Source organism: Ziziphus jujuba, chromosome 9 (genome assembly GCF_031755915.1).
Source record: "Ziziphus jujuba cultivar Dongzao chromosome 9, ASM3175591v1".
NCBI lineage: Eukaryota > Viridiplantae > Streptophyta > Magnoliopsida > Rosales > Rhamnaceae > Ziziphus > Ziziphus jujuba.
Window position 1 is genome coordinate 25,754,241 of NC_083387.1, and position 26,685 is coordinate 25,780,925.

General features: G+C 30.9%; 2 protein-coding genes, 1 long non-coding RNA gene and 1 pseudogene across 11 annotated transcripts; 2 read left to right on the top strand and 2 right to left on the bottom strand.

Moving 5' to 3' along the window:
• Positions 1-21: 21 nt before the first annotated feature.
• On the top strand, positions 22-755 carry LOC125424010 (uncharacterized). 2 transcript variants are annotated; one of them, XR_009634045.1, is made up of 2 exons: positions 22-155; positions 288-755. It is a non-coding gene; the product is annotated as an uncharacterized LOC125424010 (long non-coding RNA). The 2 variants fall into 2 exon arrangements; XR_007242778.2 differs by having other exon boundaries at positions 30-155; positions 236-755.
• A 1,349-nt stretch (positions 756-2,104) lies between these two features.
• LOC107427599 (protein AGENET DOMAIN (AGD)-CONTAINING P1-like) lies at positions 2,105-2,769 on the bottom strand (annotated as a pseudogene).
• Positions 2,770-3,707: 938 nt separating this feature from the next.
• Positions 3,708-4,709, bottom strand: LOC107427600 (NAC domain-containing protein 2-like). The gene has a single exon (XM_016037984.3). The coding sequence runs from the start codon at positions 4,707-4,709 to the stop codon at positions 3,708-3,710; it is 1,002 nt and encodes a 333-aa protein (XP_015893470.3).
• Positions 4,710-10,618: 5,909 nt separating this feature from the next.
• LOC107427607 (uncharacterized) lies at positions 10,619-15,611 on the top strand. 8 transcript variants are annotated; one of them, XR_007242765.2, is made up of 4 exons: positions 10,619-10,763; positions 10,918-14,808; positions 15,121-15,236; positions 15,371-15,611. XR_007242765.2 is itself a non-coding variant. In XM_048480107.2 (3 exons), the coding sequence occupies exon 2, from the start codon at positions 10,960-10,962 to the stop codon at positions 14,782-14,784; it is 3,825 nt and encodes a 1,274-aa protein (XP_048336064.2). In that variant the 5' UTR covers positions 10,619-10,763; positions 10,918-10,959; the 3' UTR covers positions 14,785-14,808; positions 15,371-15,611. The 8 variants fall into 8 exon arrangements, 2 of the variants coding, with proteins under 2 accessions (XP_048336064.2, XP_015893476.3); XR_007242767.2 differs by having other exon boundaries at positions 15,136-15,236; XR_007242766.2 differs by having other exon boundaries at positions 15,139-15,236.
• Positions 15,612-26,685: the final 11,074 nt, after the last annotated feature.

The following is a 26,685-nucleotide window of genomic DNA, read 5'->3' on the forward strand; positions in this document are numbered from 1 at the left end:
GCCGGCTAAAGGGATTTTTTTTTGAAAAATTATTTAATGCCCACCAGGCCACACCCGCACTCCCCCAGTCTGTTTTTCTGAGACACCGAGAAGAAAAAGAAAGAGAAGTACAACGAAAAAGTAGCTCTAATTCTACTCAAATTCCAGGCTTCCAGGTTAGTGAGTCCCAAATCCCTAATTTCTCACTATTATTTTTGTTTTTCTTTGTTTCTTGCATTCAGTTCCAATTTCTCAGAGGAATCATAATTTGAGAACAGAAACTCCAATTTTTCTGAGTCTCTTCTTAGGTTTTTTGGACAAGCTTGTGAAAAGGGGCCAAGTATGGAAGACGAACGTAATATGGCGCCGCCTTTGATGGTGTTGCCTAGAGGCGGAGTCGGTGGCGGCGGTGGCGGCGGCGGCGGCGCTGCTGATGGAGATGTGGGATTTAGGAAGATTATTGATCGCGAGGATAATTATCGGAGGCGGAGGCTGCCACGTATTTCATTGAATGTGGAGGTCGAAGAGGATAAAGGAGTCGAAAAAGATGTTGGTCAGGTTAAAACCAGTTGAAACCAAGATTTGTTTTGTTGCCTCCATCAAGAAGGAAAAAAGAAGCAGGAACAAGCAATTAAAGCAACACTTTAAAAGCTTTCTATATGTCTGTCTTAGCACTTAACGTGAGGTTTATCTCTCTAAATTTTGGATTTTTTTTTTTTTTTAATGGATTCAATGCGTTTTATTTGTTGTTTATATTAGAATTTTTTTATTTTTTATTTTTTATTTTTTTTAGTCTTGTTATTTTAGAAATTTTTTTTCTCATTGTATGTAATACATTTACACACTTTTAACAGAGATTGAATTGAATACCAAAACCATCCGAAATTAGTTTGCTATTTTTGTTGAAGTAGGAATAGTATATTTTGAGGAATCTTGTTCTATCCCAAAAAAATAAAATAAAATAAAAAAATAAAAACAAAATTGTTTGCTTTTCAATTAGCGAGGAAATACCCATGTAAAAAAAAAATATATATATATATATATATATATATATTTCTGTGGACTAGTAGTTTCTGTTAAATACATGGCAAACTTTCTCTGGATTGCACAACCTACTATAACTTTCAAGCGCTTGAACCATTTCTTGTAGCAAACGATGCATCGATATCTTGTTAAAGAAATCCATAGATATCAAAGATTTATCAACGAGAATACTTACTCTGGCAAAGAAATTAACCGCTGCCATCTAGTATTCACTTCACGTAATCTCTATCACATCCTTTAAAGAAACATCAATATCAAGAAAGAACTCCTTTTACTCTATCATCAAGTCTGTCATAACTTATCATCAACACATTTTGATTGGTCGCCGAAGATTTTTGTTTAAAAGCATTCAAATGAAAAAGCTCAAGAGCTTCATTGTAATTCAATAGCTCAACTCAACCTTGCGTGTAAAATGAGCTCCTTTTATTGTGAAGCCCTTGTAGATGTCACAATTATTCTACTTCCAGCGGCAAACTGATAGTTTGAGAGTAATGGTTCTCGAACATCATTGTTGTTCTTTATGGAAAGAATACTTTAATTATGTTTACAAATTACTGATACAAGCAAGATACTGTTTAATTGAATAAATCTTCCAAAGAAATAAAATTGAAAGGACAAAAATCTAGTTACAAGTAGTTTTATCTATTAGCTGACAGTTGACGAGTAAGGTAATGTACAAACTTATTTTAAAGTAGAAGACAGTCTGATAAGAAGCAGATCACTCATATTATTATCAAAGAGTTTGAAATATTAATTAATGTCCGAGTTTGACATGCACTTCACTCTAATAAATGCTAAAATCTGAGTTGTGTATGATAAGAGTGTTCTTGAATTGCATTGGATTCTTATCCATAAGTACTTTAACTGTATATGGTTCTGGTTATTTCTGTTCGATGGCTTTTCACCCACAGAACACCGATTACGAACAAGAATGTTTAGCCAAGGAAAAAAGAAACCAAAAAGAATAATAATAATAATAAGAAGAAAATCAAGATGAATTCAATTGGTATAAATCGCTGCATTAAATATTCCCTATAATTAAGAGTACAATTTTTTCAACACAAAAAATAAACCAGAAAAACATAAGAAAACAAAAATTTCTTGGTGATTGTCCAACTGTAAAAACATAGAAAGTACACCAAAAAAACCCAGTAGAAAGCAAAGTTAAAAGATCCAGAATCAACAAGTGGAATTAACAGATGACGACGATGATGACGGGATTAGAGATTTCTTGGAACAAACCCACTTTCCAAATCGCCAATCAAGATGAAACCTCAAACGAGAAACAGGGTAAGCGATCTCTTCCCCTGTTGTTTTGAAGTAGACATAGTAGTTTGACCCTTCTTTCTTAGTGATTTTTCCAACCCAGCAACCGTCATTGTCGAACGCATCCACCTTGTCAATATATGCAAAATCAGCAGCCACGATCATCTCGGCGGCACCGGCATGATCTCGTCCTTGGACACCGTCTCCATCAACGGTCCAGATTCATCATTCTCCAACAGCTCTTTGTACTTCACAACTTACATGTTGTTTTCCAGACAAGCGACCACCATAGCTGCGTAGTATGAACCCACAAACCCATCTTCTTTACTGCAAACTTCGACCTTATCTCCTTTGTGAAATGCCATTGATGTTTCTTGAAACCAAAAGAAAAAGAGTGAATGGTTATTAGAGGTTCCGGAGGAGAAAGGCTAAAAAACTATCAAAACTTGGAGACTAAGAAATTATTTTGAAAAAGTTGGATTTTGGTTTACGCTTTGGAATGAAGAGAAAGTTGGTTTATATATTTATATAGCCGTTGAGAATTTGAAACGAAGTCTTTCTGTCTTTTCGGATTTGGAAATCAGAGAATTTATTCATTTATTATTATTATTATTTTTAATTTTTCTTTCAAAGCCCTAATCTATAAGCCGAGAAAAGTTAAACTTTATGTACGTGGAAATATTTTACCCAACATATTCGTTAGTAGGAGCGTTCACCAAAGCTACGACAAGTTATCGATCATTGTCATTGAAATAAATAATATTGTAATCCAACTCTGGATAAAATATGAAATTTTAGTGATTTGTCATAAATATTGGTAAAAAACATTGCTAGTTAGAACCCTATTCTAAATAATATATATGATGTGCTAATTTTTTTATTCAAGAATTTTTTTTCGTGTTACAAACTATATTAATTAAGCACTAAATTAGAAAACAGGAAAACAGTGTTCTTTATGTAAAGAATACTTTAGTTAATGTTTATTTATATTGTCAAATAATGAAGTTAGTATTTCATTGTGATCAAGGTACTTTTGTTTTCAGAAAAAAAAAAATAATAATAAATAATAAATAATTAAGATCGATTATTCAAAAATGTAACACTTTCAATATAAAATATCAACAATATATCTCATCCTTGAATCTTTTGTAAATGGAATATACAAATAACTAAGAAAAGGGGAGATATATCTCATCCTTGAATCTTGTAAATGGAATATACAAATAACTATTAAGAGGGGAGATATTAAGACAGTAAAAAAGGAACAGTACTAATTTATATATGTATAATTTCATGAATTACATTAAAAAAAATTGACTTTCAGTTAATTATAATTGTAATGACAATGTTTACAGAGCTTAATCAATTTTGTACGAATACATACATACAAAGGTAAAAAGTAAATAGAAATATAAGAACTACAAATTAAAATCATCCAGTACTCCAAAATCAAGGATAAAGTCATCAAAATCATCATCCTGTGGCAAAGGCAAAGGTTGTTGTGGCAATAGCATGACAAATTCATCACCTAGTTCTGGCAAAGGCAAAGAAGATTGTGGCAATGGAGGTTGTTGTTGTTGTTGTTGTTGTTGTAGTTGTGGGCATGTCAGTGGCAATGGCAAAGGATAAACCTGCACATCAGTGTTATGCCCATGATCACCCTCCACTGCTAATGGCAAGTCTTGCGGCAATTTTGGAAAAGGAGGTTCTCTTTGGCATATTGGCAAGGCTTGCGATGGTGGTATTGCAAACATGCCACTATCATGATTACCACCATGATTGGTTTTCTGGTTCTTTAATGGTGGCAGTACATAATCATCATCATTAAGGCTCATGATCACGTTCTTCCTCTTGTTCTTGTTCTTCTTGTTATCGTTGTCGGATGAGCTTTTCTTTCGGATTTGGCAGAGTACAAAATCATTATCAGGACCGGTGATGCAATGTTCTAGTGAACCGGCAAGGCAGTACTCGAACATTATCCAACTCCCATCCTGATCCTTCAACTGCTTGTTCTCGTAGTGAAATCGTTTCTTCAATCCCATAACAACATTGTTGGCTTCACCACTTTCGCTATAACCGCATATCTCGGTGCCGGAATTTTGTCCTTTCCATGTCCCGGAGCCAACTTTGCGGTTGAAACGTTTCCCTTTTGGTGTGGTTTTCTTCGGCTTCGTGAAAAAGTAGAGATCATCAGGATCAGTATCATGATCATGATCATCATGTGGTCGAAACATGTTCCAGATTTCCCAAGGCTCTTGCTTGCCGAACACGTCAAAGTCATGGACAATACTAGGGTTAGGGAGTGGAGTAGAACCAGTGATTTTGTTGAGGAGATAGTACCCCACTAGTTCTTCGTCGGTGGGACGAAACCTCCAACCCTTCAACCGCTGCGGTACGCGAACTTTAGCCGGAAACTCCATTAAGGCTGCTTAATTAATCAGCTATCTATATTGAAAAACAAGCTAAAGCTTTCACAGTAGTACTGGTCCACTCGATCGGAGCTTTACAAATGCTATTTCTTCAAAGTGATAATTCCTATTGCTGAAATTAGTACGTAAATAATAAGCGGTTAATGATATTAATTTGAATGTAAGTAGGATTGTAGATCCATCATGATAACTTTTGCTGATGCAGTGAATCTTCGTGTACACGTGTACAAATTAATAATTAAATTCAAGAATCAGGATAAGGTAGATGAGAAGTGACAATTAAGCACTTAAATTGATTAAAGATTTCTTCACTACAAGCTATTGTATAAAATATGTGTTAAAAGTGTATATTTATAATTAATTTCAATATATATATATATATTATATACATATTTATGCATTCTTATTCTTTAATTTTTTTTTAATTACCATATCTGTGAATCATTTATATTTATTTCTGTTCCGTCCTCCGTTTTTATTTATATATATATATATATATATGCTGCTCACATGGATGTGAAGAAATCCTAAAAAAAAAAAGAAGAAGAAGAAGAAATCCTATATTATATATTATATATTATTCGATATTAATTTATTTCATTTTAATTATTATTCAATTTGTACCTCTATAGTCTATATGTACATGATATCAATCAAAGATTTTCAAGTTCACAAATAATGTCTTATATCTTGAAGTCTTGTACGATCTTTATTGTATGTACATATATATTAGTTAGGTTTAACCAAAATTACATGTTTTTTTAGAATTTATAAGGAAGATAAGAAAACCATCGATCAATAAAGAGAACGCATCCTGCAGTTACTATAGATTCAAAACTTCCCCCCCCCAAAAAAAAAAAAAAAAAGAACTGACTCAGACTCAAATATACTTGTATATATATATATACGTACATATTCAGAAAAGTACCATATAAATAATTGTAAGAAAGTGGAGATCGATGAGTACCATAAATATGTGACATATCTAGAAAAGTAGCATATATATGATATATTTGACTATAATTTTCAAGTTCATAAATAGTGTCATATATCTTGATAATAATATTTGTATACGTTGATTTAACAAAATTACTCGTGTTCTTAAAATTTATAAGGAAGTTAAAGAAAACCATTCAATCAATAAAGAATGCGTACATTTTAATAGACAACTTTGCCCGCGAAAAAAAAAAAAAAAAAGGAACTGACTTAACATGTGCATGCATAAAGTATAGTTGATAGAAAGTGAGATTTGTACCCCAGGAAGAATATTGCGATGAACAATTAATGGTGGGTCGTCTCGATCAATATCTTTCTTCAATGCTGGATTGTGCGAGTGGAAAAAATATCTACTATATAGAGATTATTGTAGAGTGGAATATAGATGGGTAATTTTATATATATATATATATATGATATATAATTTTGATATAGTAAGGATTTTATGGTAAATATAATTTATGTGAAAAAAATATATTATTTAAATGATACTACAGAATTTAAATAAATACTTTATTTTTTTATTTTTTTATTTTAAATAAAACTTAAAAGGAGAAGTACTAATCTATCATATATTAATTTGCATGGGATCCACTTATGATTATTATATTGTAATGTAGCAATCAATAGATGATAAAGCTTGCACATAAGATATCTTTACCACAAGGTCTTAATAGCGTCTGTTCTATATATATATATATATATATATATATAGTCTTTTAGGAATATATTATTAAGATAAGGTGAGAAAGTCTTGACGTGTCAAATATAAGAGGATGATCATCTAATTAATAATTTGATGTTAAAATTTTAGTTGAAAAAGCAACAATTTTTAGCATTATGGTATGTTATTAGATATCCAATATTAAATAAAAATTATATTTTTAACAAATCAAAGCTGTATAATTATGTATATTCAATGAATAATAATTTATTTTTTAAAGAAAGCAAAAAAAAAAAAATAGTATAGGTGTGCTAATGGCATGATAATGTTGATCATAATGGTTGAAAAATTAATATAAACTAAATATGAATAAGTAAATTATTTAACAAAAAAACAAAACATAATATCAAATTAATTAAAAATTGTTACATCATATGTCATGTTATTTAATTGATAAATTAGCATTACTGATTTAGTAAAATTGTAGTAAGAAGTGGAGCTTATTAATTGATTAACAAGGAAAAATTAAAAAGGTGTATATTTAATTTACATAGAATATATTAATTATTCCTAAACAATAAACAAATGAAAACATAATGGAAAAATAATTTAAAAAACCATATATTTTAATTGTTAAAACTTCAAAGCATCATAAAATATATTACACCAAAAATATATTTACTATATATTGGGTTTGTAGACTTGGCCGACTAATAAAACTATGGGAGTTTTATATTTTAACTTGGTGAAATTTCTCTCACACCAGTTATAAGAATGTTGTCCAGTTTCACTATTGCTGACACATAAATTAGCCACGACAAGCTACATTTTCTGCGGTACTAATTTGAATAAAGTAAAAATTTCGAATCCTTTTTTTATATTTATTTTAAGAAATTTCTTCTACTTGCTATATATATATATATATATATATGTATTTAAAGACAAATTCATATTGCATTTCTTTCCTTTATCCCCAACAAGAATTTTTCACTCCATTTTTACCAAAAATAATAATAATAACAATAACAATAACAATAATAATAATAATAATAATAAATATTTTTAACTCCATGATTGATTAATTGATAACTAGCATAAACTCAAATGAAATTAATTAAACTAATATTTAACCTATATTTTTAATCATTAGAAATTAGAAACTAATAATTAAAAATTGAGATCAGTTTGATTCTTTTTTTTTTTTCTTTTCTAAATTTTAATTAGGAGAAAAAGCACACCACAGGCGCACATGTTGTGCACTTGCATTCTTCGCATGCGTACTCACAATTATACAGCTCTCAACACTTTGAAAACGACGACGTGTGGTATTTTGCGACTTGAGTGCTTTCTACTCCTTTTTATTACCATGCACTGACGTTGGGGGTTCGCTAATTGAATTTTTTTTTTTTTTGAGAAAAAAAAAATAAAAAAAAGAAAGATTGAAGAGAAAGGCCATTTTAAAATGTAGTTATCATATTAACATTGCAATGGTACATGCACACATAACACCCGCAATTTTTCATTTCAAAGTCCATTTTATTAAGTTTTAGAGACGTTTTGTTCATCATTTCTACTGTAGTCTTTTTAGAAGAATTTGATCTAAGAGATGGCAATGTTATAACTCTGCAGCCAGCAGAATGCACTGCATGCATATATATATATATATATATATATGCTCAGATCCTGGATTATTTGAAAGCTTGAATTATGGAAGATTCTTAATTCTGTTTAGTAGCCTCAGAAAGAATTTTTAGTGTTATAAATCATTAGTTTTTCCCATACAATAATAGTGATTAATTCTTAATTATTTTTTTTGTGATTTAATATTCATGTTTTATTAATTTGGATAATAAATGTGTTACATAAACCTACTAATGAGTAATACCCTGAGCATAATTTTATAATGTATTATTACTTGGATAGTAATTAGTGTTGAGCATTTACTAATTTTTTTATATTTTAAATAGGTGATAATGCGTTTAATTGGCTATATATATGCTACTACACAAAAGAAGATGCATATTTAAACATGGTTAAAATTTTTCAAAATCTACGATTTTTTTTATGTCTTAATGAACAAATAGTGGAAAATGAAGTGCATTTTCGTTTTCTCATTTATATATCTTTTTGTTGGAGAAAGAAAATCATCAGTAAAGATTTGATGTAGATCAGCTAGTTTCAAACGCGCGTACGTAAATGTGTAAACAAATTGATGTTAAATTTGTAACAGAGAGAGAGAGAGAAATGTATGGCCAATGCGTCCTTCAAATTAGTAAAATAATGGAGCATCCAGAAACTATTTTGGATCATTTACTGTCTAGCAGGTCAGATAATATAAGTCTACTATTAACTACTTTATGGTTTATTGAACAAAGTAGTCGAAAGTTAAACCTATTATGTCTATTAATTTTTAAACCTTTGGTTGAAAATGGAAAATCAACAAAGCTTTGATGTAAGTCGGGTAAAATTATACTCACATTTAATCAAATTGACTTTCAATTCATTATGAAGATAGCTGTATGGCCAATAGTTCCACTAAATTAGTTGAATGATGGAGACACTTCATGAGGAAGTCAAATACAAAGAGGTTATGCTAATAAGATAAATTATGACAAAAACAATGATGAAAATTCTTTTGTGGTGAGGTTCGGATAGATGTATCAAAATGTGGAAGGAAGAACATTGAGCTATTTTGAGGTTCAATTTTGTATGGAAAGAAACTGTTTGGCTAATATATAGTTTCTTTAGCTTAGCCTAAAGCTGGAGTCTCCTGAAACTTTTACTTAGAATTATGACCATGGTTATAGGCTGCCTTGTTGAAATAAATTTTAACACAATAATGGGAAGCTGAGCCTTTGTTAATTAGTTTACAAAGATAACAGTAGCAAATTAGTGGGGAAAAAGGAACAAAAAACACTTTGAGCGGCCTATAGTCTAAATTTTGACACAAGTTTGCTAACGGTGTAAAAGGAAAACATGTTACTAATGCCTACCCGTTTTGTTGATTGGAGGATTGTCTTTGAATACTTGGCATAGTTATATATGTATGAATATAATTAGCACCATGTTCGTCTTTTGTCCTTTTCAGGTATTTGGGCACTGGCAGTACCAACCTACACCAAGACAACAGTTGAATTATCATTGGGATTTTACATTGGCATGCATTTATGACCTACATTGGCATTTATGATCACTCTCCCCCTACTTCCTTAAACACGGTATTTGGTAAGCCTCAACTTTCTCTTCCCATAAATATACTATGGTTGGAGTTTAAGGAAGTTTGTTCATCGCCTTCGTATAAGCTTCAAACTTATTTTATTGTCGAAGTTGTAATTTGAAGGGAATTAGAGAGTGCTTATATGTTATTTTGTGTCCTATTTTTTTTGCAGTAATACCTTTATTTTTTTAGTGCATGTGTCACACACTTTTCTTTCTTCTTTTTTGACCCCTCCAAAACACATAGATTTTAAGCTCATTGTTAAGTTGTGTATGACCTTTGCAGATGAATTTAGCAGAGAACCACCGGAAGGAGAATATCAGCCAATTGAATAAATACCTGATATTGAAATGAGATCACAAGTATTAGACCATTTGTAAGAGGTTAAAATGACTGATATTTCTTGTAGGTTCCTAACGCCTCTAGTGTTTCTCTTGAGTTGATCACATGAAATCAATGCAGAATAATCACCAAATTATACATCATCATCTCCGATGTTTATTACCCAAAAAAAAATCATCATCTCCAATGTTGTAGTAGTAACAATATGAATATTTTTAATAATAAAGAAAAATAAAAATCAGGGCATAGCAATCTGAAAAAAAGAAAGGAATCTGAAAATTTTTTGCAAGCAGCACATAAGGGGGGTTAAAGACATTTTTATTGCCATGGTAGAGGAGTATGCATAATGTTCCTATGAGCATTCCACTCAAGTACAACCTAATAAGAAACAAACAAACAGAACAGACAAAAAAATAATAATAATAATAATAATAAATAAATTTAATTGAGAGATTTTAAAAAGATTAATAAGTGAAAAATAAATAAAAAGAAATTGAATCGATGGAGAGGAATTTTTCGGAACGACGGCGTATTATGATTCTTGGGAAAGGACTAAAATAATATTTAATTATATTTTTTTTATTAATAGTCCGACGTCGGATTGGGCCAATCTAACCCGACCCTACCCTTCAAACTATTCAAACCGACCCGATATTGTAAGTCGGTCCCGCTTCGTATATAATGCCACCACATGCTATTACGATTTTCTCGCTTACCCATTTAGTTCAGGATTTGGCCGTAAGGCACACTGAAAAGTAGGGAGTGAGAAGAAGAAGAAGAAATACAGCCAAACGAGCCCTAATTTACTCAAATTCCAAGCTTCCAGGTCTGTCCCGAATCCCAAATTTCTCTCTAATCTTTGTCTTCTTTGTTTTCTCCATTCAAAAATTTCGATTAAATCTCTCAGACGCAATCCTAATTTTGAAATCCCTCACGAACCCTCTTTTTTTTTATTTTTTATTTTATTTTTTATTTTTCAGTCTCCTAGGGTTTTGGGAAAACCTTGCGAAAAGGCCACAAGCATGGAAGACGATCAAAACAACATAGCGAAGACGCAAGAGGAACGGAGGCGTATGGAGCAGCAGTTGGCTGCGCTCAACTCCGTCGCGTACGACACGGATCTATACGGCGACACGAACAGGGAAGCCTACGTCTCGTCTATTCCGGCCACCGACGACGATGAGAACCTCGACGCCGTGGAGAACGACATCGCGCGCAAGATGGCTTCTTATACCGCCCCCAAATCGCTCTTGAAGGATGCTCCTAGAGGGGGCGACGCCGATGAAGATGTGGGGTTTAATAGGCCAAAAAAGATTATCGATCGCGAGGATGAGTATCGGAGACGGAGGCTGCAACGCGTGTTTTCTCCGGAGAGAATCGATCCATTTGCAATGGGGGAGAAGACCCCGGACCCGTCTATGAGGACCTATGCGGATGTGATGAAGGAGGAGTCGTTGAGGAGGGAAAAGGAGGAGACTCTGAAACTTATTGCGCAGAAGAAGAAGGAAGAAGAGGAGGCTGCCAAGGCCGGGAAAGTAGATTCCGGTGGTGCTGCTGTTGCTCCTGTTGCCACGCAGAAGAGGAGGAATAGGTGGGACCAATCTCAGGACGATGGAGTGGAGGCCGCGGCGGCGAAGAAGGCCAAGACTTCTGATTGGGATTTGCCCGATAGTGGTGGCCCTGGAAGGTGGGATGCTACCCCTACACCTGGTAGAGTCGCTGCTGATGCAACCCCATCACTTGCAAGGAGGAACAGATGGGATGAGACTCCCACTCCCGGACGCGTTGCAGATTCCGATGCTACGCCGGCTGGGGCTGTTACACCTGGTGCTACTCCTGCTGGGATGACCTGGGATGCTACTCCGAAGCTCGCTGGGCTTGCCACTCCAACTCCGAAAAAGCAGAGGTCTCGGTGGGATGAGACTCCAGCGACTATGGGCAGTGCAACTCCGATGGCTGGAGCTACACCTGCTGCGGCTTATACACCTGGAGTGACCCCTGTAGGAGGAGTTGAGCTTGCTACACCAACGCCAGGGGCTATAAATCTGCGCGGCCCAATGACTCCGGAGCAGTATAATTTGTTGAGGTGGGAGAAAGATATTGAGGAGAGAAACCGTCCCTTGACTGATGAAGAGCTTGATGCAATGTTTCCTCAAGAGGGGTATAAGATCTTGGAGCCTCCGCCTACATATGTGCCTATTAGAACACCAGCTAGGAAACTGCTAGCAACCCCTACTCCTATGGGGACTCCTCTCTATTCGATACCTGAAGAGAATCGTGGGCAGCAGTTTGATGTTCCAAAAGAAGCACCTGGTGGCTTGCCTTTCATGAAGCCAGAGGATTACCAGTATTTTGGAGCGTTGTTGAATGAAGAGGACGAGGAGGAATTGTCTCCTGAAGAACAGAAAGAGCGTAAGATTATGAAGCTTTTGCTTAAGGTCAAGAATGGTACACCTCCACAGAGGAAGACAGCGTTGAGACAGCTTACTGATAAAGCTCGAGAGTTTGGTGCTGGTCCACTGTTTAACCGTATTCTGCCATTGCTTATGCAACCCACTTTGGAAGACCAAGAGAGGCATCTTTTGGTTAAGGTTATTGATAGGGTGCTTTATAAATTGGATGAATTGGTGCGTCCTTATGTGCACAAGATACTTGTGGTGATAGAGCCGTTGTTGATTGATGAAGACTACTATGCTCGAGTGGAAGGTAGAGAGATCATTTCGAATCTTAGCAAAGCAGCTGGTTTGGCTACTATGATTGCAGCAATGCGTCCCGATATTGACAACATTGATGAATACGTTAGGAACACTACTGCAAGAGCTTTCAGTGTTGTTGCTTCTGCTCTTGGTATTCCTGCACTGTTGCCATTCTTGAAAGCTGTTTGTCAGAGTAAGAAGTCATGGCAAGCACGGCACACTGGAATCAAGATAGTTCAGCAGATTGCCATTTTAATAGGCTGTGCTGTTCTGCCCCACTTAAGGTCTCTTGTGGAAATCATAGAGCATGGACTGAATGATGAGAATCAGAAGGTGCGAACAATTACTGCATTGTCTCTTGCTGCGCTTGCTGAGGCTGCTGCTCCATATGGTATTGAAAGCTTTGACTCGGTTCTGAAGCCATTGTGGAAGGGTATTAGGTCACACCGTGGGAAGGTCTTGGCTGCATTCTTGAAAGCCATTGGTTTTATTATTCCTCTTATGGATGCTATATATGCTAGTTATTACACCAAGGAAGTCATGGTTATATTAATTCGAGAGTTCCAGTCACCTGATGAAGAAATGAAGAAAATTGTGTTGAAAGTGGTGAAACAGTGTGTGAGTACCGAGGGTGTAGAGTCTGACTATATTAGAAATGATATTCTTCCTGAGTTCTTCAGAAACTTTTGGGTTAGAAGGATGGCATTAGATAGAAGAAACTATAAGCAACTAGTAGAGACAACTGTGGAGATGGCAAACAAAGTAGGTGTTGCTGATATTGTTGGAAGAATTGTTGAGGATCTCAAAGACGAGAGTGAACCATATAGGCGAATGGTAATGGAAACCATTGAAAAGGTGGTAGCAAATCTGGGTGCATCAGATATTGATTCTCGCTTGGAGGAACTTCTGATTGATGGTATTCTTTATGCTTTCCAAGAGCAGACCAGTGACGATGCCAATGTCATGCTTAATGGGTTTGGAGCGGTTGTGAATTCTCTTGGGCAGAGAGTGAAACCATACTTACCTCAGATATGTGGTACCATCAAGTGGCGCTTGAATAACAAGAGTGCTAAGGTGAGGCAACAAGCAGCTGATCTAATTTCAAGAATTGCTGTTGTCATGAAACAGTGCCAAGAGGAACAACTGATGGGTCATCTTGGTGTTGTCTTGTATGAGTATCTGGGAGAAGAATACCCAGAAGTTTTGGGATCAATTCTGGGTGCACTCAAGGCAATTGTCAACGTCATTGGTATGACAAAGATGACACCTCCTATAAAGGATTTGCTTCCCAGACTTACTCCCATTTTGAAAAATAGGCATGAAAAAGTACAGGAGAACTGTATTGATCTTGTAGGTAGAATTGCAGATCGTGGTGCCGAGTTTGTTCCAGCGAGGGAGTGGATGAGGATCTGTTTTGAACTTCTTGAGATGCTCAAGGCCCATAAGAAGGGCATCAGGCGAGCTACTGTAAACACGTTTGGTTATATTGCCAAAGCCATTGGGCCACAAGATGTCCTTGCAACCTTGTTGAACAATCTGAAGGTGCAGGAAAGACAGAACCGTGTTTGCACAACTGTGGCAATTGCAATAGTAGCTGAAACCTGTTCACCTTTCACGGTTTTGCCAGCTCTGATGAACGAATATAGAGTTCCAGAGCTGAATGTGCAGAATGGTGTGCTGAAATCTCTCTCTTTTCTGTTCGAGTACATTGGAGAAATGGGAAAAGATTACATTTATGCAGTCACGCCGTTGCTAGAGGATGCTTTGATGGATAGAGATCTAGTTCACAGGCAAACAGCAGCTTCTGCTGTCAAGCACATGGCATTGGGGGTGGCTGGATTGGGTTGTGAGGATGCATTAGTCCACTTGCTGAATTATGTATGGCCAAACATATTTGAGACTTCCCCACATGTCATAAATGCTGTCATGGAAGCCATTGAAGGGATGAGAGTGGCTTTGGGTGCTGCTATTGTTCTAAACTACTGCCTCCAGGGGCTGTTCCATCCAGCCCGGAAAGTTCGAGAAGTGTACTGGAAGATCTATAACTCGCTGTATATCGGAGCTCAAGATGCGCTTGTAGCAGCTTATCCATCGCTGGAGGATGAGCACAACAACGTATACAGTAGGCCCGAGCTGTTGATGTTCGTCTGAGGTGCATTTTGTTTGTTGCCAAGGGTGGGTTTATACACTCATTTGGCAACAAGTACTTCCTTTTCTCTTTGCTTCTTTATTATGTTAGAAATCTATAGGCTTGGTAGACGTTGAATTATGTTATGTGGGATCCATATATATATATATATATATATATATTTTTTTTTTTATAACATATCATTGCTGATTGATGGACTACCGTTTCTAATATGTAGTAGCTTATTTACGTAGAAAAAATAAAAATGGGTTAGCTACGCTTTTGGGCGCTCTGCCCCATGCGTTTAGTTTTAATTGTTTCAATTAAGTGCTTCCATTTCGCTTTTGGTTTTAATCTAGGTAAATTGATAACAGCAGCTAATTGAGGAGATTTGTTTTCATATACATGCCTTTCACGCCTCCATGTGGAGTGTTTCACCATCTTCGATGGAAGATTCAATCAATAATGCCAATTGGTAGTGTGATTTATTATTTTCAAAGAATATATAGTTAAAAGCAATATGTTATTTTAGTCTACATTTTTTCTTCAGATACTTGTCGAATGCAAACTAAATAAAATCTTCGCACTGTTTGGTATTATTTTCTGCAGAAAGGTTCTTTCTATTTGCTAAGCAATCTGTGGTGCATTCGGATCTCAATTGATCATGCAGAGATAAGGTAAGAGTTCTTTTAGAAAGAAAATATCTGAGGAAGGTGTTGAGAAGAATGTAGGAATCCAAATGTGACCTATCTGTAAAATTGGTTTTGGTTTCTATGGGGCCTTGTACTCATCTACCATATACCATATTGGAGGTAAGAAATTGAACGATGAAAACCCCTTTCCTTCTCTCTCCCACTCTCATAGCCAAGGTCCTCTCGTTATTGACTTTTTCTTTATTGCATTTTTCTCTCTAAAAATGCAAAGAAGGTTGACGTGTTTGGAGGTGAGAGAAACAAGTGGCAAACTCTGTGAATCCTTTGTAACAATTTACTTCAAATTGAAACCTAAAACTAAATAAAAAAAATTAAAAATGGAGGTCATTTTGGAATTGGAGATAAAACTATCAAAAAGTACATTTTAACCCCATAAAAATCTTTAATTCTTAATCATCGTCCAATGTTTTAAGGCAGAAATCTTTTTCAATAATCATGGGAAGTGAGACCAGGCTCGTAATCGGATTCATCTGCCCCAGTATTTGCTTCATCAAAGTTTGTTTCAACCAGGTACCATCTACAAATCAGAAACCCAATATCAGAGCATAATGAATGCAATAACTTAATAGTAGTGAAACATGAATGTAATTTTTTCTCAAGGCATAACGACCACATAAAAATGTAATTGTTCCAAATCATTAGGTAAAAAACGAAGCAATGTATACAAACATACTTAGGAACAAACTCTTTCAAAGAATTATATCATAGACAATAGACAAGGTGTCTCTATTTGAGCCGAATTCATTTGCATACTGTGAGAATATATTGCTTCATGGTTACTCGTGAACAATGAAGTGCAAGCATATAATTTCAGACATTGAGGATGTCTGATGTAACAATATGACTCCTCAAAGGTGATATTGAGGATTAGGGATTTCAGCGTTATTTATACCATCTGTTAAAAGGTTGACATACTTGGACCATTATAGTGGACCTTCATTGCCTTAAAGATCTGGAGCAACCAATTGAAGTAATCTTCCCCACCATTTTTCAACCTTAGAAAGTCCACATTACCAGCAGATGAAGAAGATGGAAGGCAGCAGGCCTGAGAATCTTTTGAGATTCAAGAGAGATAAAAAGATGAGAGAGAGAATATGAAACGTGATACTTCTTCGCTCTTCTTCTGTTTCTTGCAAAATGAAAGAGACAAATAACGGAGGCTTTAAAGCAAAAGTGAAAGAAATAGATAAAATATTTTTTGAATCTATTTTCAACTACATAAACGCATAGCCATGGCAAAAATAGGAAAATAGAGTGCTGTTTTTAATTATTTTTTCAACTGCAATTTGACAGTAGATGGAATGGTACAAATCATATTAGGGAGGACAAAATAAATAAGAAAATTCTAACTTGAATTGGAAAATTCAATTGCTTTATATATTTCTTTCTTCTTTTTTCTTTTTTTTTTTTTTTTTTTTTTTTTTGGGGGTAAAAATTCAACTCAATTACTTTATTAATTCAGGACCTACGTCAATCCACAAAATGTTTTATCTGATGTTCATCTTAATTTAATACAATGGAAATCGTTTTCTCCCAAAAAAAAAAAAAATTTGCTTTGTTGATTTATTAATCAGTAGTCTGATATGCAAACATAAGTTTAATTAAAGTTTTGGGATCTACTAAACAGGAAAAAAAAAAATGCTTAAGATATTAATTTTCTTATACTTTGTACTCTTCTTTTATATTATAGATCTCTTTTCTTTATAAATATATTTCAACAAATATTTGCCTTTTTTTTTTTCCTTGTTGCATTTATTCCTTTTTCTTTATAAATTACACACTGCATGGTACATGCACAATTTAGCATTGCTGAGAAGTTTAGTAAACCGTCTATATCTGAATGAGGAGACCAATATATATAATCTCATTGCAAGCTACTATAGAAAGTATTAATGAGAGATTCAAACATCTATTAAAATTAATATAACCCATATATTTTTGAAATAATATTAATATATCTATAAAGCAAAATAATTTCCATACACCTACTCCCCTTTAATTAACTTCTTCTTTTTATTTAATTTAATTTAATTTATTTTATTTCCTATTTTTGGGTATGGGGATATAATGTCAGTCTTATTATTATTTCTAATTCTCCATATATGTATATATTGTAATTTCGGATTTTGTCTAATTGAAAAGTAAACTTTATTCAAAATTAATAGAAAAAAGAAGGAAAAAAAAGAAGAAGAGACATTTCAAAATGCTAAATTAGTGATGCTCGCACTTGAACGCAGACAATTAAAAAAGTGTATGAAATTAATTTATTTTGGCTAATTTATCAAAGGTAAATTAGAAAAATTAACTTCAACTTTTTTTTCACATAATTAAACAGTTGTATATTATATAATCTTTTTTTTTTCAAATAATTTTATAATTTATAGTCTTTTTCCAAATAATTTTCAAATCTCTGTAAAGGGGGGAAAAAAGAGCTGAGAGCATGTGTTATCAATAATAAAAACAAAAACATGTATTATTTTAAGGACGGAAGAAAGCATAAGGGTATAATAAATAATACAATTATTATAATGCATATTTATTTTCAAAATGTTTATTTATTTTTGGAATTATTCCCTATGATAACGCATGTCGAAGCCTTCTCTGTAGCCTATGGTAACGAGGAGGAGGAAGCGTAATTGAATTCAAGGATGAAATAAAAACAAAAAGATGAAAAGAAGAAGAAGAAGAAAACATGGGTTCTTATTAATAATAATAATAATAATAATAAAGGAGGAGACAAAGGTTGTTTTTTCCAGCTCTATATTTGACGGATATTCACAACAAAGACTTTTTTCCAGCTCTCCGCATTCCATTTTTATATATTTCAATGCAGGAGACATGATCATCATTTACTATGCCATCCAAAATCATATTTTTAGCAATTTGAAATTCTTCACCCACTAACCTTAGGGACTCATTTCCAAGTGTGAGCCCTTTTGGAAATTCACCTTGCATTTCTTCTGCTAAGTTATTAATGTGACTTGTCCAGCTTATTAGTAGATTGCGGTTCCATCTAGATTTTGCTCTATGTTCTTAACATCCTTGTCAATTTCTTCAACATGCTTTAACCACGTTGTTACTTCTTGTCTCCTTTTCTTCGATGAGAATCTCTCATCCTCCTCTAAGTCGTCAACGACATCATTTCTTCTGGTTTTTAAAAAATTGGACTGTTCGACCGTTAAATTTTAAAACAGTTTTCTATTCTATAAAACAGAAAACTGTTTCCAAAATAAAAAATTATCTATTTAGCTATCAGTTTTCAAAAACGGTTTTAGAAAATAAATTAAAAAAAAAATTAGAAAACATTAAAATGATATTTTCTGTTTTTTATTTTTTAGTTTTGAAAACTGTTTTTCAAACATCACTAGCCAAACACTTTTATTTTCAAAAAATAAATAAAAACAGTTTTTTTTAAATAATATTTTGAAAATTAAAAATATCAAACAAGATCAGAATTAGATAAATAGAAAACAGGATCAAATAGGATCCAAGTTTGTATCTAATTGTGTGTAACTTACTTTTCATACCTAATTAAGAGGAAATGAATTTGAAATTAAACTAATAATGAAAGCGAATCTAAGTGTACAAGTTTAGTGCACGCTGTCAATAGTAATTAATGAACTTGCTTGCTAATCATCAAAAATAAACATTGGACTTGCTTGCTACCATATGCACTAAAATTTCTTTATGTAAAATTTATTGAGAGGGTATTCTAGCATATGAAATTTGTTTATGATAAAATTGAAAATTTACCACCAACACACTTATATATAAAGAAACAAATCCTATATATAATATATCAACATACCACGAATCAGTAAACATGTATATATATAAGCACACTTTAGTAAGTGTAACAGAACACCAAAAAAAATAATATATATATATATATATAAAATAAAGAAACACTTTTTTTATTTTTTATTTTTATTTTTTTTTACAGCAAAAAACAGAATAGCAAACAAATTTTAACATTGTCTTAATATTGAAGGCAATGGGTTAAATCAGGGCAATGTAACTAGTAATTATTAGATACCTACCAGATTCTCCACCACTTTATATTCAGAAAGTTGGTTTCTCTTGATTTTCAAATTTTACATTAATATACAATAGCACGATCGAATTCATAGACAAACCACAAATAACTAGCTAATTCCTAATCTACTACGAATCTAGTTCTTAACCTTTTTAATCAAAAGTGACGTGGTGCACGCAGAGCAAGGTCCAGGCTTAGGTCGTATTAAATTGTTAGAAAGATGGTTCATCTTTGTTTTAAATCACATATGTATTGGACAGAATTATTTCAATAAATAAAAAAATTAAATAAATAGAACAACAACTTGAATCAAATTTAACCAACAACAAACAAAACCAAAATTAACATATCGTTTTACCACCAAAAAAAAAAAAAAAAATTACTTTAAAATATTTAATCAATAACTACCAGGGCAACCAAAATTAAAAGTTGATTCATTGTACCTTAAAGTTTAAACATATATAGACTAAGCACCTATAGTTTTTATTTTTTCAATATAATCAGCATTGAGTGTGCTGTATTATAAAATTTTCTCTTTTTCTGGTAAATTATTGTATATTTTACTCAAATAATAGCAAGATTAAAAAATAAATAAAAACTCTAAACTAAGACATGCATAATACAAAATAGCCAAGAAAGGTTTATATAAAATTTGTTCACCAATTGGAATAAAAGGGAAAATCGACTAACAGATAAACACGTCGTATTTATGGACCTACCATGAATCAATGAAACTGTTTAAAAAAAAAAAAAAAAACGAAAATTAGTGAAGCAATAGGTTTCATTCAGGGAAGTATACATTAGATACAGAACAAAGACTAAGAGTAGGATTATAAACATAACATATTAGAAAATCAAACTGAATTAGTCGAGAGGAAAATATCAGAGTCAGAGTCCCACTATGGCGAGTTTATGTTCAGAAAGACCTTTTTTTTTTTTGGTTTACAAATTTTTACAATATTTAGAGAACATCAAGTTATTGATAGACAAACATTAATTCCTTGCCTTTTTAATCCAAATTGATGTGGTAGGTCCAATGGGCTTGCTGAGGTCCAGATGAAATGTTAGTTTTATTGGACTAATTATTGGGGCAATTTCGATTTATATTGATAAAGATCAATCTGTCTGGGCTTGGTGTGAGTGGATATGAATTGGTCCCTGTTGTGTGACTTGGAAAGGTTTCGGCCCGCACGCAATGTTTTCATTTTTATTTATTTTTATTTTCCTTTTTTTGGGTTCAGGGATAAGGATGAAGTTTCCAAGTTACCATGCACCATTTGACAGGAACAATTGATGTCTTGCAAAGTTGACTTGTCCGAGTCTGTAAATATCAAAGCTAGTGGATTTTTTTTTTGGCTTTTTTCTTTCTGAAGTGTGATAATTTTTATTTTTATTTTTTATGTTTGGATATTTAATTGGAAATTTTAAAAAATATTGGGCCTAAAAAAATCAAATTTATACTACTCATTTTGAGATTCCTAATGAATTAGTTTTAAAAATTTTTAAAATATAAATTTGTTTTTTTATTTATTATATAAAATTATTTTAATTAGTTATAAGCCCTAAATTCTCCATTACTTACTAGATATAAAAGAAAAAAATTGATTGCCAGCAATATAATTTTTAGAAAATTAAATTACAAAAATTGGTCCATAAAAAAAATATGATACTTTCCAAATATAATCTTTTTCAGATCCGATTTTAGTACCAGATAACCAAGGCATAAAAACATTATCAAAGTGTATAATATAAATAAGGTTTTCAAAATCTTGATAATTACACGCTACATGCATAATTTAGGATTGTTAACAAATTTAGGGCCTCTTCAGTGTCATTTTGCAAAACAATTTTATTTATAACTTGAAAAATGATCAAAAATGCATTCGTTGACTATTTTTGAAATATAAAATTTGAAAAAAAAATATTAAAAACATTTTTCAAACTAAATATAAATTTAGAAAGCATCATAAAGATATTTTACATGTATTTGGAAAATTTTAAAAACAGAGATATTAAAAGAATGAATAAAGTTTAGGTTGATTCAGTCAACATATCACTTACACTTAATTGTTGGTTCAAAAAATGGAAAAAAAAGAAGGAATTATTATAAATGATAAAAGAAAATTTAAAATTAAATTAAAATAAATATATACAATATTTAGCATATATCAATTAGAAATATGAATTAAATGTAAATTATCATTTTCATTTGACAAGTACTTGATAAACCGTCTATATATCCTAATGAAGAGGCCAATATAATCCCATTGCAAGCTACTATAGAAATTATTAATGAGATATATAAACACTAATTAAAATTAATATAACATATATAACAAAATATTTTTTTTCATCAAAATAATTTCAGGGTGCACCCACAACGTGGATGGTCACCTTAAATGTTCTTTTTTGCAGGCATGGGGATACGACGTCAGTCTGATAATCTTAAGCTCTAGATATATGTATGTGTGTGTCTGTACATATATATAAATATATATATATATATATATATATAGAGGGAGAGAGAGAGAGAGAGAGAGAGAGAATTTTGTAATTTGGGATTTCCTCTAATCGAGTAGTAAACTTCAAAAAAAATAATAGAAAAATGTTGCTAAAATAAATTAATAGAAAAAAAGTAGGGAGAAATTTCAAAAATCTAAATTATAAAAATTTCCGATAAAGATTTAATTTCAATATCAATATAAATATCAAAAGTTTTAAATATGAAAATTTTTATGAGAATATCGAAAAGTATCGAATATCAATAATTAACTTATAAAAATGATGAAAATAGATGGATATTCATTTAAAAAAATAAATTTTTTTATTAAAACTTTAAAATTAATTTATTTAATCAATCAACTATCAAATTAATTAAAAAATTACAAAAATATTGATTAATTTATAATATGCAGTAATTATCACAAATAAATTATTATTAATAAAAATATGCAAAAAAATATTTATTTGATAAAAATTATTTATTAATTAAGATAAAATAATTATTACAATTATATTATATTTCATAAATCTTCCTCGATTTCATTTTGAAATACAAAATGTAAAAAGTAATTATTAAAAGACGCAATTTCTTGATGGTTTTTCATATAATTATTAATATATCAACCGTAAAAATTTTGTATTAAATGTTATTATTATTTAGTATAATATATTCTATTATTTTTTTATTTATATTTGCTTAATACTATTAATTTAAATACTATTAATACTAATTTTACATAATATTGTTTTTCCATGTTATTATTTTATATATTTTCTTTTTTATTCTTATATAGTCGACTATTAACTTGTAACTATGGAATTTTAATGAGTTCATCTTATACACATGTATAATAAATATATATATATATATATATATCAAGGTTATTCAATTTAATTCATTCCGTTTTATTTATATCATTAAATATTTAAAAAATAATTAAAAGATAAAATATATATATATATATTACTAAAGTTAATTTAGTAAAATAATTTACTAAATATCAATAATATTTATGAATTTTTTATAAAAAAATTTAAAAAAATTATAAATATTTTTAAAATTTTAGTGGAAATGTCAACAATTTACATGAAAATTTTTAAAATTTTAATAGATATTATGGATTTTTTAACTAAATTATTAAGAATTTAATGTGGATATTTTGATGGAAATTTCCACGAAAATTTCGATAAAATTTAATAATTTTGATAAATATTATGAAAATTCTATCTGTTTTCATTTGGAAATTAAATTTCTTTTCGACCTCTTAAAAAAAAATTTTGAAAAAATTTTAATAGAAATTTAAGATATTTAAAACCTTGTTTCCGACATGCCCTATAAATAATAATATAAGTAGTATTTTTAAAAAGCAGCTCTTCAATGACAATGCTAATAATGATATAGTCTAGAAATTATTAAAATAAATGTCTATTTTTAAAATTTTTTAAATAGTAAAACATTTTTTAAGCAATAATTTCTTTTTTAGAAAAAAAAAGTTAATAAAATATATAGTTAATCAATAACCATAAATAATGTTTATAAATATTACTATTGGAAAGTAATTTTATATTTTACTGTATATTTATGCCATATATATTTAGACAAAATCAATTTTTATGATACATAGAAAGCAATCCATATTCATCATTAAAAATATTAATTAAATATTTATCCAAGGTTAATTGAAAAAATAACTTCAACCTTTTTTCTACATTCATCATTGAAAATGTTAATTAAATATTTATCAAAAGTAAATTAGAAAAAAAAATACTTCAACCTTTTTTTTTTAACATTTACTATTATATAATTTATAACTATTTTTTTTTTTTCAAATAATTAGATAAGTTGAGAAGAGTAGCGACACCCAGGGATAAAAAATATTAGTATCAATTTGTCGCAAATATATATGTATATATATATATATATATATTTGAGTATCAATAAAAATATCAAAAATTTATGATTTAATAAAAATATCAATGCAAATGTCAGAAAAATTATGGAAACACTATACTTTTTTATTAAAAATATAAAATTTAACACATAAGATATATAGAATTAGAAAACAAAATAGTAACACTGATATAAAATATTAATATTAACTAAATGGTGTATAACATTGAAATTTTGAGAAACAATAAATATTTAGTCGTATAGAATTTCTCAATATATTAACCAAAAAAAAAAAAAAAACAACAAAAAAGAATTTCTCAATAGAATAATTTTGAACAATTGAATCATTTAGTAATGCAGCAAAAATTACAGCTAATTAATTATTCAATTAGATGCCAGCTGTGAAAATAAACTATTGAATCAATTAGAAGTTTAAAGAATTTCTCAATATGATAACTGGGAAATTTTAACACATCTAATTTGTAGCTCCACAATTATAAAATAATAATAATAATAAATAAATAAATAAAAATTTATGTAGTATTCTTCCAAAATTTTTTACGAGTATGTTAATTATTTTATGATTATTTTTAATAACTTGTGCAAAACATTTTATACCTAAAGCTTTCTTAAATCACTAGTTAATGAAAACTGAAATTTCTCATGAAGTAATCTTACAAAAAAAATTACTTCAACATCAAGGCAGGTGGGCATAAACTAAATACGTAAATGCTTACGGTTCCATGCTATTTCATTTAAAAATAATAACATAGGAATTAAAACAAAAACCAAAATAAATAAATAAATAAATAAATAAATAAATTGGACGGGGAAACTGTCTCATCCAATACCTAACCAAATATATATATATTTTTTATTGGGTCTTTGATCGCAAGGTGTTCCCATACCTATAGGGTATAAAATTAATCCCAATTTAAGGATTAAAACATTAATAGATATCTGTTTTCACAAAAGAATTACTCCAACTTGAACATGACTTTCGGCCAATTAAAGTCCTTAAGGTTGTAGTTTGCTATCAATTTAACCAGCACCTTATTTACTTATGAAAGCAACCAATAGATAGGTTTTTAAACTTCACATGCATGTTGAACTATTTCTAGAAAGGAAATCTTATTATCTAAAATGAAAATGAAAGGGCGTATTTATTTATTTATATTCTGTTTTTTAGTCTCTCAATCCTTGTGAGCACTTGTGACCTGGAAGCATGAACTAAAAGCTAAGCCTTATATTACAACAACAACAACAACAAAAACCCTAAAACTTGTACATGCAAGAAACTCTACTGGATAACATTTTTTAAGGCTGAAAGGGATGCTATGGGTTAAGCATTTGACTTTGAATGTTGGAGCTAAAGTTATTTAATAAGGGTCTTCTCCTACTTATTAATTAGGACTCCCTTTTTAAAATCTCCTCCTCATGAAATCCAACTTTTTTTGAATGGTAAACTTTTGAGACGTTAAGAATGAAAGAAAACCAGTTGTCGATTGATTAAAAGTGGATTAGATTAGTGGCATTCATAATTTGATTGAAAATTTACTTCTCTTTTCTAATTGAGTGAGGTTCCTTTTGGGTAAAAAAGGTCTCTTGAGGTGTGGAATCCTTTTTCTTAGCTGCCACTCTTATAAACAGAACTTTCTGTTTCTTTTCTTTTTTTAATTAAAAAGAAAAAAGAAACTTAAACACACTTTCAATTAATTAGTCAATCGTTTTGACACTTTTATCTATCTTGATACTTTGTTCTTTGGTGTCTTTGTATAAACTTCTAGGAAGACTATAAGAGCATCTTCAATGGTTCTCTATCTATTTAAAAATCTTTTGGCATATCAGATAAATAGATAATGTTTTAAAAAAAATCTTTTCCAATGGTTCTGTCCATTAGTTCTGTTAAGTTGATGTGGCACTAAAAGAAATAAAACTGTAAAGAACACTGTCTATTTCTGGAAACTCTATTAGACAGGCTGAGTCACCATTTTATTTATTTTTATTGATTTTTATTAAAAAAAAAATAACTCTTGCATGGGTTTTTGATTTTTTTTTAATTATATATAATTTTAAAACAAAAAATTATACATTAGCATTTCAGAACATTTTAAACAGAATCCATTGAAGAGAAATTATCTAAAATATTATCTATTAAATAGAAATAATGTCATATAAGCATGAACACTTTTCAAAATCAATGACACATAAATTCCAATAGACAAAACCATTGAAAATGCTCTAATATAGGCAATATGGGCTTTTTGATTTTTTTCATCAAACATCTACAACATGATAACCACTCAAAATTTGCTAATTTTAAATATTTGACATTCGCAAGTAAAATTTGTTTGTAATGGTTATGGTGCTGAAGCTGCTAACCAAAATTGATATGTGCTACTATATTTAAAATTCCTAGAAATCCATTCATGTGCAAAATGGCACATATACATGTAAATTCAACCCAAAAAAATATAAACTTTTAAATTACAAATATGATATTGTATTGATATCGTAACATCAACATGTTAAAGCAACTTGTTAATAATCCGCATGATGCATCCAATACTATCACACTCCTTATCAATGTAAAGTGGAGTTCCGACCTATAAAATAGGCAAATTCATAGTCATCTATACAGGGCAAAATATACATACATATATATATGTATATAACATAAGTACATCAAAATTGTAATTGTACCCTAGCAATGCCTTGTACAACTACAACCACTAGGACAATTGGATCTTACACTTGGGTATAATTTCAAGGATACGAGAGC